Source organism: Argopecten irradians, chromosome 3 (genome assembly GCF_041381155.1).
Source record: "Argopecten irradians isolate NY chromosome 3, Ai_NY, whole genome shotgun sequence".
In the NCBI taxonomy this organism is placed as follows: Eukaryota; Metazoa; Mollusca; class Bivalvia; order Pectinida; family Pectinidae; genus Argopecten; species Argopecten irradians.
In genome coordinates this window covers 44,248,422-44,266,292 of record NC_091136.1, presented here as the reverse complement: position 1 = coordinate 44,266,292, position 17,871 = coordinate 44,248,422, and the positions used below count along the sequence as shown (strand labels likewise).

At 33.9% G+C, this 17,871-nt stretch overlaps 1 protein-coding gene across 1 annotated transcript; it reads left to right on the top strand.

Moving 5' to 3' along the window:
• The first annotated feature begins 85 nt into the window (after positions 1-85).
• LOC138318726 (RNA polymerase-associated protein RTF1 homolog) lies at positions 86-16,130 on the top strand. Its single transcript, XM_069261369.1, has 16 exons — positions 86-244; positions 1,345-1,413; positions 1,682-2,019; positions 2,401-2,603; positions 2,884-3,112; positions 3,410-3,499; positions 3,878-3,968; positions 5,602-5,684; positions 9,354-9,549; positions 9,672-9,749; positions 10,067-10,188; positions 11,089-11,224; positions 11,430-11,519; positions 12,072-12,101; positions 12,506-12,620; positions 13,392-16,130. The coding sequence occupies exons 1-16, from the start codon at positions 89-91 to the stop codon at positions 13,496-13,498; spliced, it is 2,133 nt and encodes a 710-aa protein (XP_069117470.1). The 5' UTR covers positions 86-88; the 3' UTR covers positions 13,499-16,130.
• The last annotated feature ends 1,741 nt before the right edge of the window (positions 16,131-17,871 follow it).

Here is a 17,871-nt window from a genome sequence, read left to right as displayed (position 1 = left end):
CACTGCGATTGACCCAGTAGCCTTTGCCCTCTTCAAAAGTTAAAGCTTCTAGATAACCCGGATTTGATAATAGATTCCGGTCAGGTGCATGCTGGGTATTCATACACAAATCAATAGCGAAAGAAAAGTGCTTGAAACTGGACTGTTCATAAACTACAAACACATAATGTCAAAGCGTAAGAAGAGCGCTGCTTTGATAGAATCTGATAGTGAAGAAAGTGACAGTGGCTCAGATTTGGAAGAAGTACGAACTCAATTCATTCTCATGATCCCAGAAGCTCGCATCAATCTAAAAAAATTTGGTGATAGATAATTATGAAAATGAACCCTGCCATCTCCCTGCTTAGTTTACCCGCCAACTTGTATATCAGCCCGCATTACGGAAGTCAGTATCATGAACCAACAAAACAATTATACAAAACTCACAACATCAATAGATGTGCACAAAAATTAATCTGGAATTCAAAAGGACTCGTGGTCTACTGCACTTTCTATATGATATCTGGCTATCATTTCTCTGGACATCTTAGTTATTTAAACCAAAGGGAAAAGAAAGTTAAAATGAATTAACATATTGCAAAACAACCACTTAAAGTATATTCCTTAAAATGAAATTGCTACAAAACCGCTCCCTGCCCTGTATTTTGCAATATGAAATTTAGGGTGAATAATAAAAGTTTACGGATAAGAAAAAACACAATAAATTGGAAAAGAAACATGCCTTTCAACAAAATATAAACAAAGGAATTCCCTGCCTGCATTTATTCAATTAAAAAAATGTGTGAAATCTCATCTCGTAATGAAAAATGCAGGCATATTTAAAAATGATGCAGGCATTATATTTATATTCTCTTATATATAAAAAGCAGAAAGCAACATCTAAAATGATTGTCATATAACACTTATTTATCATAGGGAAAATTTCATTTGGTTGAAGTACAATAGTATTAAAACACAAGTTTACCTTCGCATACTATTATATACATTGATGTGATTCTCCCTCTTTTCAAAAGACTTCTTCTGAAACAAATCCTGTCAAATGTGATTTGAAACATAAAAAGACCCTTTAAAACACTAGGATGAGCCTTTTTAGTAGTCAAGAGATTTCCTCCCGTTAAAGATACAATCAATCCTATCCCTGTATCATGATGATCTTTATTTCATAAAGCTATATATTCCCCACTTCCGAAACATTGAGCTACTATATATGCATTGACCTGTATATGTATTAATAAATTCATAATATGAACAATGATTTTATAAAGACTTTTTCATCAAAAGGTGTTTTTCTTCTGTCAAAAATTTTCTTTCTGTACAAATATATTTCTATTTCATTGCAAACAGGATTTGAAAGCACTTACAAAGAGAAAACGTCAAGATTCAGATTCGGAAACATCAGAAAGTGATGATGATGTAAGTACATGCAGTAAAAATTTGTATGGGTATGCTTGATGAAAGCAAATGTTAACAAAGGTATTCCCCAATCATATCAACAAAGATTTCCATCATCATTCAGTTTGAAAAATAAAATTGTACTTCCTTAGTTCTCTGTTTAATTATCAATGAATGAAGAATTTACAAAATGTTAGATTTCATCATTCATTGATGATGATGTTCTCGTGGGTAATTTGAAAAAATTTAGTTGCTATAAATTTAACTGATAGGCTTCTTTTTTCACCAGTGGACAATGAATGGAGAAGGGAAAAAGAAGAAAAAGCTGAAACAATCAAACAAGAAAACAAATCGCAAATCAGCTGCAATATCTTCATCATCTGAAAGTGACGCTGAAAGTGAGAAACATGTGTCAGAACCAGAGGAAGGAGAAGTATCTGAATCTGGCAGTAATTCCGGTCCAGAATCAGAACCAGAATCTGACAAAGAAGAAACTTTTCAGGATGAATATGATGAAAACTTGTATGGTGATGAGGAAGACAGAAAGAGATTGGAACAAATGACAGAAAAGGAAAGAGAACAAATTTTATTTAACAGAGGAGAGCTTCGACAAGTTCTAAAAACGAGGTATGTTAAACAGTGATTTGTCTGTTATTTTGACAAATCTTCCCGGGGAGATTATATAATATGTTTCTTTATAAGCACCATCTCCTTTCTTTTTTCTAGGGCTTTCATTGCTCTGTATTTAAGTATTGTCAATAGTTAAGTATTCCTAACATGAAACTAATGTAAACGGTTATAAAAAAAACTTCAGATTTCAGATTCGTTTATATCGGTTTAATTTCCATTTAACGAGTTAGATACCTCAAGCGTCTGTTCTTCAGTGCATTGATGAATTGCAAATTTTATGTAAAAATATATATTTTAAGTAAGTAAAATGAAACCAAGAGTTAGTAAAATGTTGAGTAAAAATAGTGACATTGTATGATTTTGTTTTGTAATGTACAGATTTGAAATAGAGAAAAAGCTTCGACAGGCCAAAAAGAAAGGTCTAGTAAAAAAGGACAAACAAGTAAATGATGCAGCGTTAAACAAATCAACCAGCCAGAGAAGTACAGAAAGGCGGAAAAACATGGAAGAGAAAAAGGACAGTAAAAAGTTTGCTGCCCTCAAAGATCTGAAAGCAAAGCGTGAAGAAAAGAAAAAACTAGGTAAACCTAAAATGTAATAGATCAGTAGTTTATATGCTATCTCACGAAACTTTCATGGACATTAGTCTACACCAATAATTATTTAACATTTGCTTTCTGATATATACAATCTCAATTGGATTTACTGTAGATGTTATTACAAATATACTACAGAAAAAATGGATCTTATCAAAAGCAGTAATAACCTAAAAAAGGAAAAGATGGTGATGATGATGAAGGTTTTGAATTTCTGCTCTATATTTGGTTTCTTTTCATAATCTTTGTTAATACTTTATTTCAGCTGAAGAATTAGAAAAGCAAGAACAGAAGAAAAAACTACTCAAAGCCAGTGAAATCTATTCAGATGATGATGATGACGACGATGATGAAGATGATGATGACAAAGAGGACAGAGATGATGATTCAAAGTCCAAATCAAGGGATCAGGATACAAGGGGAGATAAATCAGGGAGTGAATCTGATAGTAGTAGCTCTTCCTACAGTGGCTACAACTCTGAGTCAGATGATGGGTAAGTAGTTTTGTATGTTCTCCTTAATATTTTTATTTCATCTGAATTGAAGAACATAAAAATTTTAGTTAAATAGCTTAAATGGTCTATGAAGTGTGTTTATAAGTAATTTATTACAAATAACATTACTTCCAACAGAGTTTCAAACATAGTACTGTTGCAACTTGCAATATGCCCATTGTCCTCTTGTATATATGTATGCAATGTGAATCTTATTTCAAGGCAAGATAATCAAACACTATACAGAATCTGTAAGCTGTAAAGTGAGGTTCTCTTGAAGTTGTTTGTTTTTGGCAGGTCACTTAGAAGTTCAAAGAGGAAAGTTCAATTTGTCAGCAACAAAGAAGAATTAACAAAAGTCAAACTTTCACGACATAAGTTAGAGAAGTATGTATATTATAATCCTTGAGGATACAAATCTTTTGCTGATTTAATTTGAATATTTAGTATTAAGAATGTAATAAAGCAGTTATTGGTGTTGTAGAAGCATTCACATGAGTGTGGGAAATAACTATCATTTTATAAATGTAGTATGCTCATTTGTATTCTTCAATTTCCTGTGGTAGAACCCTAATTACTTATGCACTAGCTCCATTGTTAAATTACTTATTGGAAGTCTGTTCTGTGATCCAAGTTATGATTACTGTCATATTAGGCTAATGATTCAAAGAATATATTAGATTTATGATTTATATGGTGGCAGTTACCAAAAATCTCCTTTTTCTTTTTATCTGCTTATTAATATCTGGAAATACATCCTTGTAGGTGGTGTCACATGCCATTCTTCGTAAAGACAGTACAAGGATGCTACGTAAGGATCGGTATAGGTAATCACGAAGGCCAAGCGGTGTACAGGGTAAGTTGACAAGTTCTGTGTTCAAGGTCTTCATTAGATGTTTTACATGTATGATAATAGTAGGGATGTCACGATTCATGTTTTTTCAGCTCTGTTCGGTTTCAACTTTTTTTGATCAGTTTTCGTTTTTTTCGGTTCGGTTCAGACAAATCTTAATTGAACTCTTTTTAAGTCTATTTTCTATCAAAAACAAGTTTTGCTTTAGATTTAAAGTTGGTATATCACTTCAACAATTTTTTTTTCTTTATCAAAATTTTACTTCTAATTAAAAACATATAATTAATTGCGTCCTGAAAAATAATCCACAGCACTATATCCTATATAGATTGAAGTTCTAAAAGTGCATGCAGCAAAGAAATTCATTAATTATTTTATATATTTTGTGTCTTAATTAGACATATAAGACGATTAAATACCAATTTTTGTTCAAATATTGAGTATCATTTATGATCTGTCAGCAGTGGAAAATCTTTAAAAAACATTATTGAACATTTTCTTATCTTTTTAACTCTTTCAGTACTATTGACACATTATCAGTCATAGAGAGATATATGTCCTTGTATCCTTCATGATACATTATTTCGTCACTAAAACTTTTCTAGTATCCTTCATAACGCATTATTATGTGATGCTTGACATGTGAAAATCGTAAGTTTTACCGCAAATCAATACATCGGCATTATCTCAGAAATAGTGTTTTAAAAGTATTATGCTTTGGAATTACAATAGAGATAAACATTATTACGTACCAGGTGCATGTTCAATCGTAAAATGGTTTAATTCACGGAATATTGGCCGACAGAAACGGGATTGTTTACAATCAGCAACACAATGGCGGCTTGATTTAGCTGCCGATATTCTGCGGGATTGTTATCGAAAAAATATATAATAAAAAAAATCATCAATTATAAAATATCAAACAATAAGTGAAATATATCATTTAGATATTATACATGTGCAAAAAAATGTCCGCAGACAGCAAAAAACGATCTTCTGAATGACTGAACTTGCACACGTGTTACACATATATGTCGGTCAACAGGTGTATTTCACAGGATTTTGACAAACAACTTCGCTGTATTTTCAATGAAATAATGTGCAATACAGTTTATACACGTAAATTACAGGTATTATAGGACAGGTTTTTTTTTAATGAACCGGACCGAAACTAAGAATTATCGTACCGAACGGAACCGTACTGTTGAATTTTTCGGTTAACCGTGACACTCCTAGATAATAGTTGTGCTTTGTTGGAAATCAGTATTACAAAGTATAAATTGTTTTCCATTGGCAAAGTATTATAGGAGGAATTGGTTGGTTTTATAAAAGAATTATTTTTAAATATATCTACCTGACCTGTATAATAGTCCCTATCCAAATATCTATTTGATAATTGATATGGTCATTGCAGTCTTTAAAATTTATCTTTAAACTGTTTTGAATATATTTGTCCTCATACAAGCTTGGTGATAGACTACTAATTATATAAGGATATATCTCTTGATAACCACATATTACCAATCTGACCTCTTATCAGTACTGTGCTAAGACTTGAATGGTCTCCTTTGAAAAAGAAAACATGTATGAACATATAATAACAGGAAGTTATAATGTTGTTGATATTTAAATGCAGGTTGCTGAAATTATTGGTGTTGTGGATACAGCTAAGATATACCAACTTGGAAGTACACGGACAAACAAGGGGTTAAAACTCAGGTGAGTCACAAGCTAGAAAGGTTTTATAGTATAGTCACAAGCTAGAAAGGTTTTATAGTATCACACCTCTTCACAGAAATGTCCAAGTGCATGCTAGTTAGCTCTTAAATTTAAACATCTCTTAAATTTAAACATTCATTTTTAGCTCACCTGGTCCGAAGGACCAAGGTGAGCTTATGCCATACCGTGGCGTCCGGCGTCCGTCGTCCGTCGTCCGTCGTCCGTCGTCCGTCGTCCGTCCGTCCGTCCGTCCGTCAACAATCGACTTCTTCTCCATAACCCCTTTTCGGATTTCAACAAAATTTGGCTGGTAGCATCCTTATGGGCTACTAACTGAAAATTGTACAAATGATGGGGCTGACCCCCCAGGGGCCTGAGGGGCGGGGCCAAAAGGGGTCAATTTGGCTATTTCCATATAAACGACTTCTTCTCTGAAACCAAGCATGGGATAGCACCCATAATGCAATGGTAGCATCCTTATAGGGTGGGGATTCAAAATTGTACAAATGATGGGGCTGACCCCCCGGGGGCCTGAGGGGCGGGGTCAAATGGGGTCCATTTGGCTATTTCCATATAAACGACTTCTTCTCTGAAACCAAGCATGGGATAGCACCCATAATGCAATGGTAGCATCCTTATAGGGTGGGGATTCAAAATTGTACAAATGATGGGGCTGACCCCCCGGGGGCCTGAGGGGCGGGGTCAAATGGGGTCAATTTGGCTATTTCCATATAAACGACTTCTTCTCTGAAACCAAGCATGGGATAGCACCCATAATGCAATGGTAGCATCCTTATAGGGTGGGGATTCAAAATTGTACAAATGATGGGGCTGACCCCCCGGGGGCCTGAGGGGCGGGGTCAAATGGGGTCAATTTGGCTATTTCCATATAAACGACTTCTTCTCTGAAACTAAGCATGAGATAGCACTCATAATGCAATGGTAGTATCGTTAAAGGGTAGGAATTAAAAATTGTACAAATGATGTGGCTGACCCCCCGGGGGCCTGAGGGGCGGGGTCAAAAGGGGTCAATTTGGCTATTTCCATATAAACGACTTCTTCTCTGAAACCAAGCATGGGATAGCACCCATAATGCAATGGTAGCATCCTTATAGGGTGGGGATTCAAAATTGTACAAATGATGGGGCTGACCCCCCGGGGGCCTGAGGGGCGGGGTCAAATGGGGTCAATTTGGCTATTTCCATATAAACGACTTCTTCTCTGAAACTAAGCATGAGATAGCACTCATAATGCAATGGTAGCATCCTTATAGGATGGGGATTCAAAATTTTACAAATGATGGGGCTGACCCCCAGGGGGCCTGAGGGGCGGGGTCAAAAGGGGCCAATTTGGCTATTTCCATATAAACGACTTCTTCTCTGAAACTAAGCATGGTATAGCACCCATAATGCAATGGTAGCATCTTTATAGGGTGGGGATTCAAAATTGTGCAAATGATGGGGCTGACCCCCAGGGGGCCTGGGGGGCGGGGTCGAAAGTGGCCAATTTGGCTATTTCCATATAAACGACTTCTTCTCTGAAACTAAGCACGGTATAGCACCCATAATACAATGGTAGTATCCTTAAAGTGTGGGGATTCAAAATTTTGCAAATGATAGGGCTGACCCCCCGGGGGCCTGAGGGGCAGGGTCAAAAGTGGTCAATTTCCATATAAATGACTTTTTCTCTCTGCAACTTAACATGGGATTACGCTCATAATGCAATGGTTACATCCTTATAGGGTTTGGATTCAAAATTTTGCAAATGATGGGGCTGACCCCCCGGGGGCCTGAAGGGTGGGGTCAAAAGGGGTCAATTTAGCTATTTCCATATAAACGACTTCTTCTCTGCAACTAAGAATGGAAGAGCACTTATAATGCAATGGTAGCATCCTTATAGGGTTGGGATTTGAAATTGTACAAATGATAGAGCTGACCCCCGGGGCCTTAGACGGCAATAGATGCGAGGTCAAAAGGTCAATTAGGCTACTATTTTCATATAAATTACTTTGTCTCTGAACCTATGTATTGGATAGCATATTTGTATGGTATCAATAGCATCATTGTATGGTTGTGATTCAAAATTAAACTTTGGGAGTCAATTTTGCTTATTTTTCTAATTGTCTGAGTCTTGTGATAATTACTAACAAAAAACCAGGTGAGCGATACAGGCCCTCTGGGCCTCTTGTTTCTAAACAAATCAGATTAAATTAATGATTTTTAAATTAAACCAAATAAGTTTATGAAGAAAGGTGAAAGGATTTGAAAAAAAAAATCAACAAAAAAGTAAATGTACATCATGAAAGTGTGTGATTTCATTTTGTGATTCCTAAGGAAATGGACAAATTTGATGTTCCTGTTATGTACAGTGTTTTGATGTTTGGAACACATAGCTAGTCTCACATATGTTTTCACTTTGATAATCGACAGCTGCTTCCAAGAGATTTAACCTTGAATCAGTATTTTCATACATGCCATACCTCCCGGCGTGAGACAAAACCTCCCGTATTTTAAAGCCTTTTATTGTCTCCCGGCAGGAAAGTCTAAATTCCCGATTTCTATAAACCCCTCCGTTTTATTTTTGTTGCCACATTTGTGTACATGCTAGGTTAATTTTAGCACGAGAGTAACAACTCCCTGACCCCCTGACCAACACCCAAGTGGCCCTAATTAGCAGCCTTGGGCTATTTCCACCTTGGCTTGTGGTGTCACTTTCACTCACGTCTGTGTATTACGTAAACTGAAGTCAAGCAGCCGATCGGCCGCCTAGAAAACAATCAGCTGGCCTTTCAATAAATTTTATGACTACAGCTAGTGAGCATTACAACAAAACAAATACTGCTTACAACTGTGAATGATTTACTTACGTTTTTAATGTTAAATAGGCCTATCTGTATTTGATGGATGTCACAAACTTTGCAATCGTAATGGCCGCCATTTTGGGTAATTGTAATAGATGATCCGGATTTTATAGAATTTCCGGATTTCCTAATAACCACGTTTTTAAAAATGGAAAAAGTATTATTTTCTTAGAATTCCTGTGTGAATTTATTTTTAGAAAAAAATATATTAATAATAAAAAATTATCAGTAGTAACTGAATCTAAATAAATAAAATTAAAAAGAAATTTACTTTTTTTCTCTCTCAGATTAAATTACATTTTGAATATTACTGTAACGATTCTGTTTTTTTTTTTAATTTAGTGCTTGTAAATTTAGAACTTAATCTAAGTTAATTATCCGTTATTGTGAAAGATTATTAAAAAGCCAAGTCTAATATTTCGAACAATAAAACTGCTCCAGAACTGGGTGTATATAGGGATGTGACTACTTTTGCAAAACCACACATTCCTTTATTTCAGTTAAATTCAATATGAATTCAGAATTTCATCATAAAAAAGCAGATATTTAATTTATTCATATATGTCGCGCGTATACCTCCCTCTTTTGAGACCAAAATCCCTCTAAATGGTTATCAATCTCCCTCTCCACCCCTAGAAAAATATGGCATGTATGTATTTTGTTACTGGGCACCAGATCAATGAGACAAACTTTTTGGCAAATGTCAATTTCTTACAAATTTTAATAATATTTTGTGAGCTTTGTGTAAGAAAATGTCTATCATTTCTTTTTAAATGAAATATAATATTTGTATATGTTTTTATTTACAGGCATGGCCACTCAGAAAGGGTGTATCGATTAGAATTTGTCTCAAATCAAGATTTCTCTGACTCTGAATTCTTTAAATGGAAGGAAGCCATGATGTTGGGAGGACTTGAACTTCCAACTTTAGACGAGATTGAAAAGAAGTTCAGGGATATACGAGATGCACTGCAATATAAATTTAAAGAAAATGACATTGAAGAGGTTAGTTATAATTCCTCTTGTCCTTATAAAAGGAATTGAATAAAAGAAAGTTATCATATCAGAATCAATTTCAATATATGGTCTTAGTTAAACATGAATATCCAAACCATTCTTTGTTGCAGATTGTTGCGGACAAACTGAAATTCAAGAAGAATCCTCATAATTATGCTGTAAAGAAAACACTGCTTTTAAAACAAAAGGTAAGTATGGAAATTTCTTATGTCAAATTATGTGCAAAAATCGTATCTTAAAATATTTAACAGGACTTTCTCATTAATACCATCAGTGCTGAAGTGCTTGTTTGATTTCCTAGATATATCATTATGTAGCATTTGTTAAATGCTGAAAAGCAGATTACATGTTCATAGATTACATATGGACTACATGTATTAAAATTACCCTGGACATCATGATAATTTATTCACATTTAGATATTTGATGAATAATGTTTCACAAGTCATATACATATTAAGCATAGATGAACTGAGCATTTAGTATTGTATATGATCTATTTAAGGAAATGGCTGACATTGAAGGAGACCAGGCGGGTCAGTCAAAAATCAAACAGGAGCTGGAACAGTTGGAGGAGCGGGCTACAGAACTAGATCGTAGGAGGTCCAGCAACATCAGTTCTATTAGGTAGGTTCTATTTAAAGGGACACTTCAATCTAAGAGTACATTAAAATTTGCCCATATTTCGGAAACAAACCAGTTCTAATAGAAATTAGATTAGTTGGTTTTACTGTGATATGCCAGAAAAGCCCATTATAGTGAAATATATGTGAAATATTCAATCTTGCTTACTGTCCATCATTACACATATTGGTCGGATGTCTTGTATGCCAAACCCTGGCCCTTGCCAGTGTAGTAAAGAATTTTTTTGTCTAGAACTACTCATATCGTTCTTACAGTAGTGTGTTTACCTTATTAGATGCATGTTCTTGTCTAAAAATAATTTCATCAACTCCTTAGTGGTTATAAGTTGCATTTTTTAACGTGCGTGACTTTGGCTCGGGTAAGGGTACAGCGTATATGTCGTACCTGCTTAATTTGGAATTTCAATTATATCAATCAAAATACTGAACGTCGTGAAATTTGTCAACATTTCTTGTTATATGTTTCATAAGGAATGTATAACAATACATTTATGTCATATTTTGCTTCGTGGTTATGTAACAGAATTAGCCTCACTGAATTGTCCCTTTAGCTCCTAAATTCACATATACTCCATACTAAAGGGCATGTGGCAGTATAGCTAAAGCTCAACTAAAACAGGCATATTGATTCTGTGGTTGACAGGAAATAGATTATCATTTTTACCGTTATAATTGCTCTTTTCATTTACTAAAGATATCTTTATTGTATTACAATTTCTGTAAAATAAAAATAACATTGGACAGTGTGGTCCTTTTTTGGCAATTTTATTTTACCAAACCTCAGAAATTTGTCATACAAAACTTATATAAATCAATGTATTTTCTGAATAGTACATTCTAGTAAACAGCCTTTAAAGCAATAGTAATTTATTTCATCGTGCAGTTACATCAACCAGCGTAACAGACTGAGGAACATGATAGATGCGGAGGAAGCATTTAAGGTGGAGGTAGCAGCAATGAAAACTGCCACTGCTGATCCCTTCACACGACGACAATGTCGGCCTACTATTGTGACAAAGGTTTGTATCAATCTGAACAAGCAAGCTTATTCTCCAATAATTGACGAATTGAAATATCTTGACAGCAATAGACTGGGCTTTATCTCTGTCACTCTATACCATATTTCATATATGATGTATACAGCTTGGACTTTTAGCTATGAAGGAGTTTGGAGTGTTTGGGCTCAACAACTGTTACAGGGTATTCTTACTTTGTATGTTTCAGTCAAAAGATACCAGTGGAGAGATTGATTCTAAACTCAAAGCTGAAGATCAAAAACGCCAGGCATTACCAGAACTAGATAGGCCAAACCAGGTTTGTTTCTCCAGTAAAAAACTGCCACTCATTACCAGAACTAGATAGGCCAAATCAGGTAGGTTTGTTTCTACAGTAAAAAAAAACCCCGCTAGGCATTACCAGAACTAGATAGGCCAAATCAGGTTTGTTTCTCCAGTAAAAACTGCCACTCATTACCAGAACTAGATAGGCCAAATCAGGTTTGTTTCTCCAGCAAAAATCTGCCACTCATTACCAGAACTAGATAGGCCAAATCAGGTTTTTTTCTCCAGTAAAAAAATTCCACTCATTACCGGTGTAGCATAGCAAGCATAACTATGAACAGCTGCAGATTACAAGGAAGTACAGGTGTTTTAGTAAAACCATTATCCAAACTAACAATAGCTCAAAGAGGTACCATATAGAATATACAGAATATAGAATTGTAAATATATTTCAGAATATGTACAATTGCATATGTGTATGGGAGGTTCAGGGAGAGTGTCCTGAAGCCATTCATTATCCTTTTCTTTGTCAAAGTTAGCAATCCATGTATTATACAATTTTTCTTTTCCTTTTTCATGGTGACAGCATGATTCAGAAAGAGGGAAGTCAGATAAGGTAAGTAACTTGCAATACTGTAACATGCATATCAATTTATCTTTCTGTCCACAATTGAGATCAAATTATAGAGCAAATTATTTTGAAAAAGCACATGATGAGATTCTATGGTATGAAAATATATAATTGGAATTTAGAAATTTAAATTCCAAGGAACTTCAATCAATTCTCACTCTTGACTTTAGAGTCTGCTCTAGCAAACCAAATTGAATTGGTGTCAAAACCAAACTGAATTTGAGTCAAACATTTTTTTAAAGGGATTAATTGGGTAATGGTTTCAAATTAGGATGAAAACTTTGAGGTCAGCTTACTGCAACTAAAGGTTAACATGACCAGGGCAGAGGGCTTCTAATAATCAATTTTCTAGTTGTTGATTATATTAGTTGTAACTTTCCTATTTGTAGATGCATAAGGGAGATCCACTGAAGATCCTGGAGCCTACCAAACAGAAGTCAACAGAAGATCTTTTTGACGTCCACAACTTTGATATCACCATCGATTTGGAGGTGCCATCTAGCAGTATGTACCATTCAACATAGTTAGCTAATTAGATTTCAAGGTTAACCCTGAGCTACAGTTGGCCATCATTAACATGAACTCATACAACTCAAATATCCTGTTAAGTTTGAACAAGTTTGGTGGTCCTGACCAAACCTTTTACAATAAGACATGTTTATAATGAACATGTTTATAACAGATTTTGTGACCAAACCTTTTACAGTAAGACATGTTTATAATGAACATGTAAAACAGATTTTGTGATCATACCTTTTACAGTAAGACATGTTTATAATGAACATATTTATAACAGATTTTGTGATCATACCTTTTACAGTAAGACATGTTTATAATGAACATGTAAAACAGATTTTGTGATCATACCTTTTACAGTAAGACATGTTTATAATGAACATGTAAAACAGATTTTGTGATCATACCTTTTACAGTAAGACATGTTTATAATGAACATGTAAAACATATTTTGTGACCAAACCTTTTACAGTAACAAATGTTTATAATAAACATGTAAAACAGATTTTGTGACCAAACCTTGTCTAGGTTTCTATATTAAGATGTTGTATGTGTATAACAAACTATACTTATTACGAAACAATTTCATTGGTTCCCAGGGAATAATTGTTGTAAATATGTTACTTATATCAATATTTTTTATATATATATAATCTATATATAGATCTCATATATAATCTTATGAAATGAATTTTATTCCATCACTAATTAAGGTAATTGCTTTTTTGAATGAAAGAAAAAATGTCTTGATGTTTGCAGCCCCAGCCATAGCTGTGAACAATCGATCATCTCAGAATGTGCGCGACCCTACACCACGACGATCACTGAACTTGGAGGAGTATAAAAAGATGAAGGGTTTGATATAGGAGTGAGGTGTATGAGAGAGGGACCTGGTCCAGAGCGAGCGAGTTAGTGTGGTGGAGAGTTAGTGTGGTGGAGAGTTTGTGTGGATGTAAATCATTGTACCAGTAAGACAAACAGTGTACTGATGGGATGGCTATTCTCAATTATCAAAGTGTTGGATGTAAAAAGTGTGATTTCTTTTGTATTTTTTTCCACAAGTATCAACATTATTACGAATATTTCATTACGAATCTCTTCCTATTGTACATCCTTCTCACATGAGAGAAAGAAACATAGTATTGACTTGTATACACCTCAGTTGACCTAATTCAGTATTAGAGGTATGCATAAATCATAATCTTCATTGGATAGCAAATAATGCTTATGAACTGATACACAGCAATCATTACATAAAAGATATTTGATCAATTGTATTGAAAATAAAATTCCCCAAGGCATCAATATATTTTATGAAAATGAGATTGAAGCTTCTATCACAAGTAAGATTGTTTGACTTCTCAGTTGTCAGGTAAAGTTGATTTTGATGTTGTCAATGATTTCATCATTTCGAAGATTAAAGGGACAATTCACTCAGGCTAATTCTTTTACATAACCACGAAGCAAAATATGGCATTAATGTCTTGTTCTACATTTCTTATGAAACATATAACATAAACTATTGACGAAATCCAAGTCATTGTTTAGTATTTTAATTGATACCGTTGTAATTACAAATCGTTGATCAATACAATTAAGCAGGTACAATATGTACGCTGTACCCATATCCGAGTCAAAGTCACGCACGTTAAACAAATGAACTACCTAACCACTGTGGAGGTGATAAAATGAATTTTTTGGCAATACAATTCACCTAAGGTAAACGCACTACTGTCATAGCGATTTCAGCATTTCTAGACAAAAGTAGGATTACTGTACGAGCAAGGGACAGGGTTCGGCATACAAGATGTTCGACCACAATGTGTAATGGGGGACAGCGAGCGAGTTTGAACATTTCACACGCATTTCACCACCATGGGCTTTTCTGGCATATCGCAGTAAAACTGACTGATCTAATTTCCATTACAACTGGGTTTTTTGCGATATATATACAAATTTTAATGTTCTTTAAGAATGAATTGTCCCTTTAATAGAGTATTGTTATGAAAAATAGAAATTTCTTTTTTGTTGAATTAAAATTTTAGTAAATGAGATTTTTGTTAAATTTATTTTGTTACATTCAATTGTGTTTTCAACTTAATTCAAAATTTGATCATAAATTAAGGATTTTTGCTGTTTTAGAGAATTTTTTGTTGATATTTTGCTTGTTATATTGGATGATTACCAGTAAAATATAACTTGTGAAGACACCAATATATATTTTATGTTAATTAATGCATTTTAGGTTCATGTAAGTTTGACATAAGACATTTGGTTGCTGTGTTTTATATTCTTTCTATCACCATTGTATTACATGGTAAATTTACTGCAAACAGGCAGTTGACAGTTATCTTATATAAAATTTATTTTCTTGATGGCATTTATCTAGATCAACAGATATTTACATTTATTTGAAATTGGTTATGCACTGAAGTTTGAGGGTATACTAAAGCAATTGTGTTTTGTGGCAATTTATCTTTGCCAAGCTAATAATAATTTACCGGTAGTATATGTAGCCTTGGTTGTGTATGACATGTGGAGTTTAAATCTAAAATATTTTATTAATGATTTGTGAAAAAAGATATAATTGCATTGTTTGGGTATAAATATATGATAAAATGTTTTAAATGTGATTGCATACTTGATTACTATCATCTATGTGTTAAATTGTGTTGATGAAAGACTCATCTGCTGATAAAGATGGATATAAATGTTTATATAATTAGCCATTAGCTTGATTTCTGTGAATTGGTCTTCTTCCCTATTTCTTGAGGAAATTACAAACATAGGGGTCTTTTTTCTGAAGTATAACCCTTGTCAGACTCAGTTATGTAGAATATTTTACTTATTTAGCAGAAAGTATCGTATAATGCCATTAATTTCAAACTCCTTTTTCTTTTTTGGACTCGACCAATCAGTTGACTTTTTTTTTATTAAAAATTAATATAAGCAACAGATACCATACTGAATTCTCTCAATTAGTTTTGTTTATAACAATATTGTACAGAAAGAGTGAAATTGTGAAAGAGGGAAAGAATGGAAATGTCATGGAAGATAAAATTGCAAAGAGCATGTGTAGGTTAGCTCCCTTGGATTTCTTCAAAAATTTGGAAAAATTAAAACACATTGGCTTCAGGTTAGACCACAATAGGTGGTTTAACTGGTTTTTATCAGTATGTGTGTAAGGTGAAATGTAAGGCTGCAGAAAAAAGAGATGTATGATTTGAATATGATGTTTCCTATTGTGGAAGGTAAGATCATGTGTATCCCGGTAGGGTGATCAATTGTTCAGTATGTTTATAGAGAATATGTGGTGTAAGATGTAACAACAAAAATATAGTATATATCTGATTTATATTAAATCATTAAATTGCTAGTGATTTGAAGGGTGCCAATTGGATTAAAATGTTGCATGACATGTGAGTTCAGTATATTGAAATGCACATGGTATAAAGAGTACTTCACACTCCACAAAAGCTATTTTTTCTGAATTTTGATATATAGTGTTAATGGTTTTATTAAAGAGTGTTGTGCATCATTAGGATATACTACTGATTGTATTTATCAATTTTTTATAGTCTTCTTTTTAATCTAATGTACCTTAGCCATCCATAAGCAGATTATCAAAACAATAATTTATATGAAATGTTGAAAATTGATAAACAAATCACTTGGATTTTGTTTGATAAATCCCTGCTTACTATTTGACAACAGAATTTGACTAAGGTTCATTAAGTATTGGATTACTGTAAACCCCTGATCTATTCCTGTTATAGTGATAAAAACTTTGCCCGTTTTAATAATAGCATTTCTTGATTGGAATATGTTATCTTACCATTTATTCATTTTCTTGATTCATTTCTAAATATGTTATTCAATCAAAGGTTTATTAAAGTATTCTCAAATATACCAAGTACTTTTTATTTGACAAATTCAGTCTGTGAAGGACACCTTTGGGCTAATAGTGTTTTCCAGACAGAGAAATGTGTTTGGCCCTGACTCGGGTAATGTTATCCTCAACAACACTATCAAACTTAAGTGTCTGAAAAAGGTAATATGATAAAAACTTTTGTTGAATTTGTAATAGATCATGATATTAATTTTAAAATATAAAAAATGAGTTGCTTTGTCAAACAATAACATGGACTTGATACATGTACCGGTGGACACATGTCAGATATGTCAAGTTGATCTACCTCTCTTCTGTAATATATATTTAATGATATGAGGTGGTGACAGAAATATATCTTGCCATAGTAATGCATGATGTCGGTGGTAACAAATCTTTGATTCAAATCCACACTTTGATAAAAAGGGTTGAAATTCCATCCCATCAGATAATCTGTTTGTCAACAGCTCCTTAGGGACTTAATTGGTAATTTAGGTCATACGGGACAAAGCTTGTCTTCATATCATTTGTTGTATCTTGAAATAAATAAAATATTGTGACAAACATTAACTAGGAGTCATTTTTTTTTTTGTTACATTAAAAATATGTTGTTAGCTTTGTATGTATTCTGTTAGCCTATTGTTATTGGCTCTGGCCTAGCATCATGCATGAACTTTCAAACTTCTTAGTAAATCTGAGGTCCAGAGACTTTGGTACAAAGTTGTTCAAATGAATCACCTTAATCTTCATTCAAGGTCGAATAGTTTGAATAGGCTGAAATATAAAATTCTTAATTAAAACACTTATTGTCATTAAGATGGAGACATATAGAACTTGTGGGGTAATGGGAAGAAGGGTTACTTACTAAGTTTAATTAGATGAAGGGTCATGACCTTCAATGAAGGTCAAAGGTGTTCTCCTGATGTAGGAGTCTCAATAGATACCATAGTGGGCCTCTAGGCTCTAGCATACAAGGTATGAAAGGCTGTGAACTTTGCCGACAATTAAGGTCACAGAGATCAAAAAACTAAAATATTTGAATTATTCCATAATTAGAGACAGATATGATATTGGTTCTATAGCATGCTTTGATAAGACTACCTAAGCTGATCAAAGGAATGATGACCTTGACCTTTGTTCAAGGTCAAATAGGTTGAGACTAAGGGGCCAATAGACCTGCTATCATTACTGGTAGATCTGTGAACAGCCAGGGTCATGCAAGGACTTGCCAGGTTTGATGGTGGAGGAAAACAGAAGTTCCCGGAGAAAAACCAGCAACTAGAGGTCTGTACCTACATGGGATTTATCCACAAAATACACTGATATCCAGAATGCAAAAATTTCAAATAA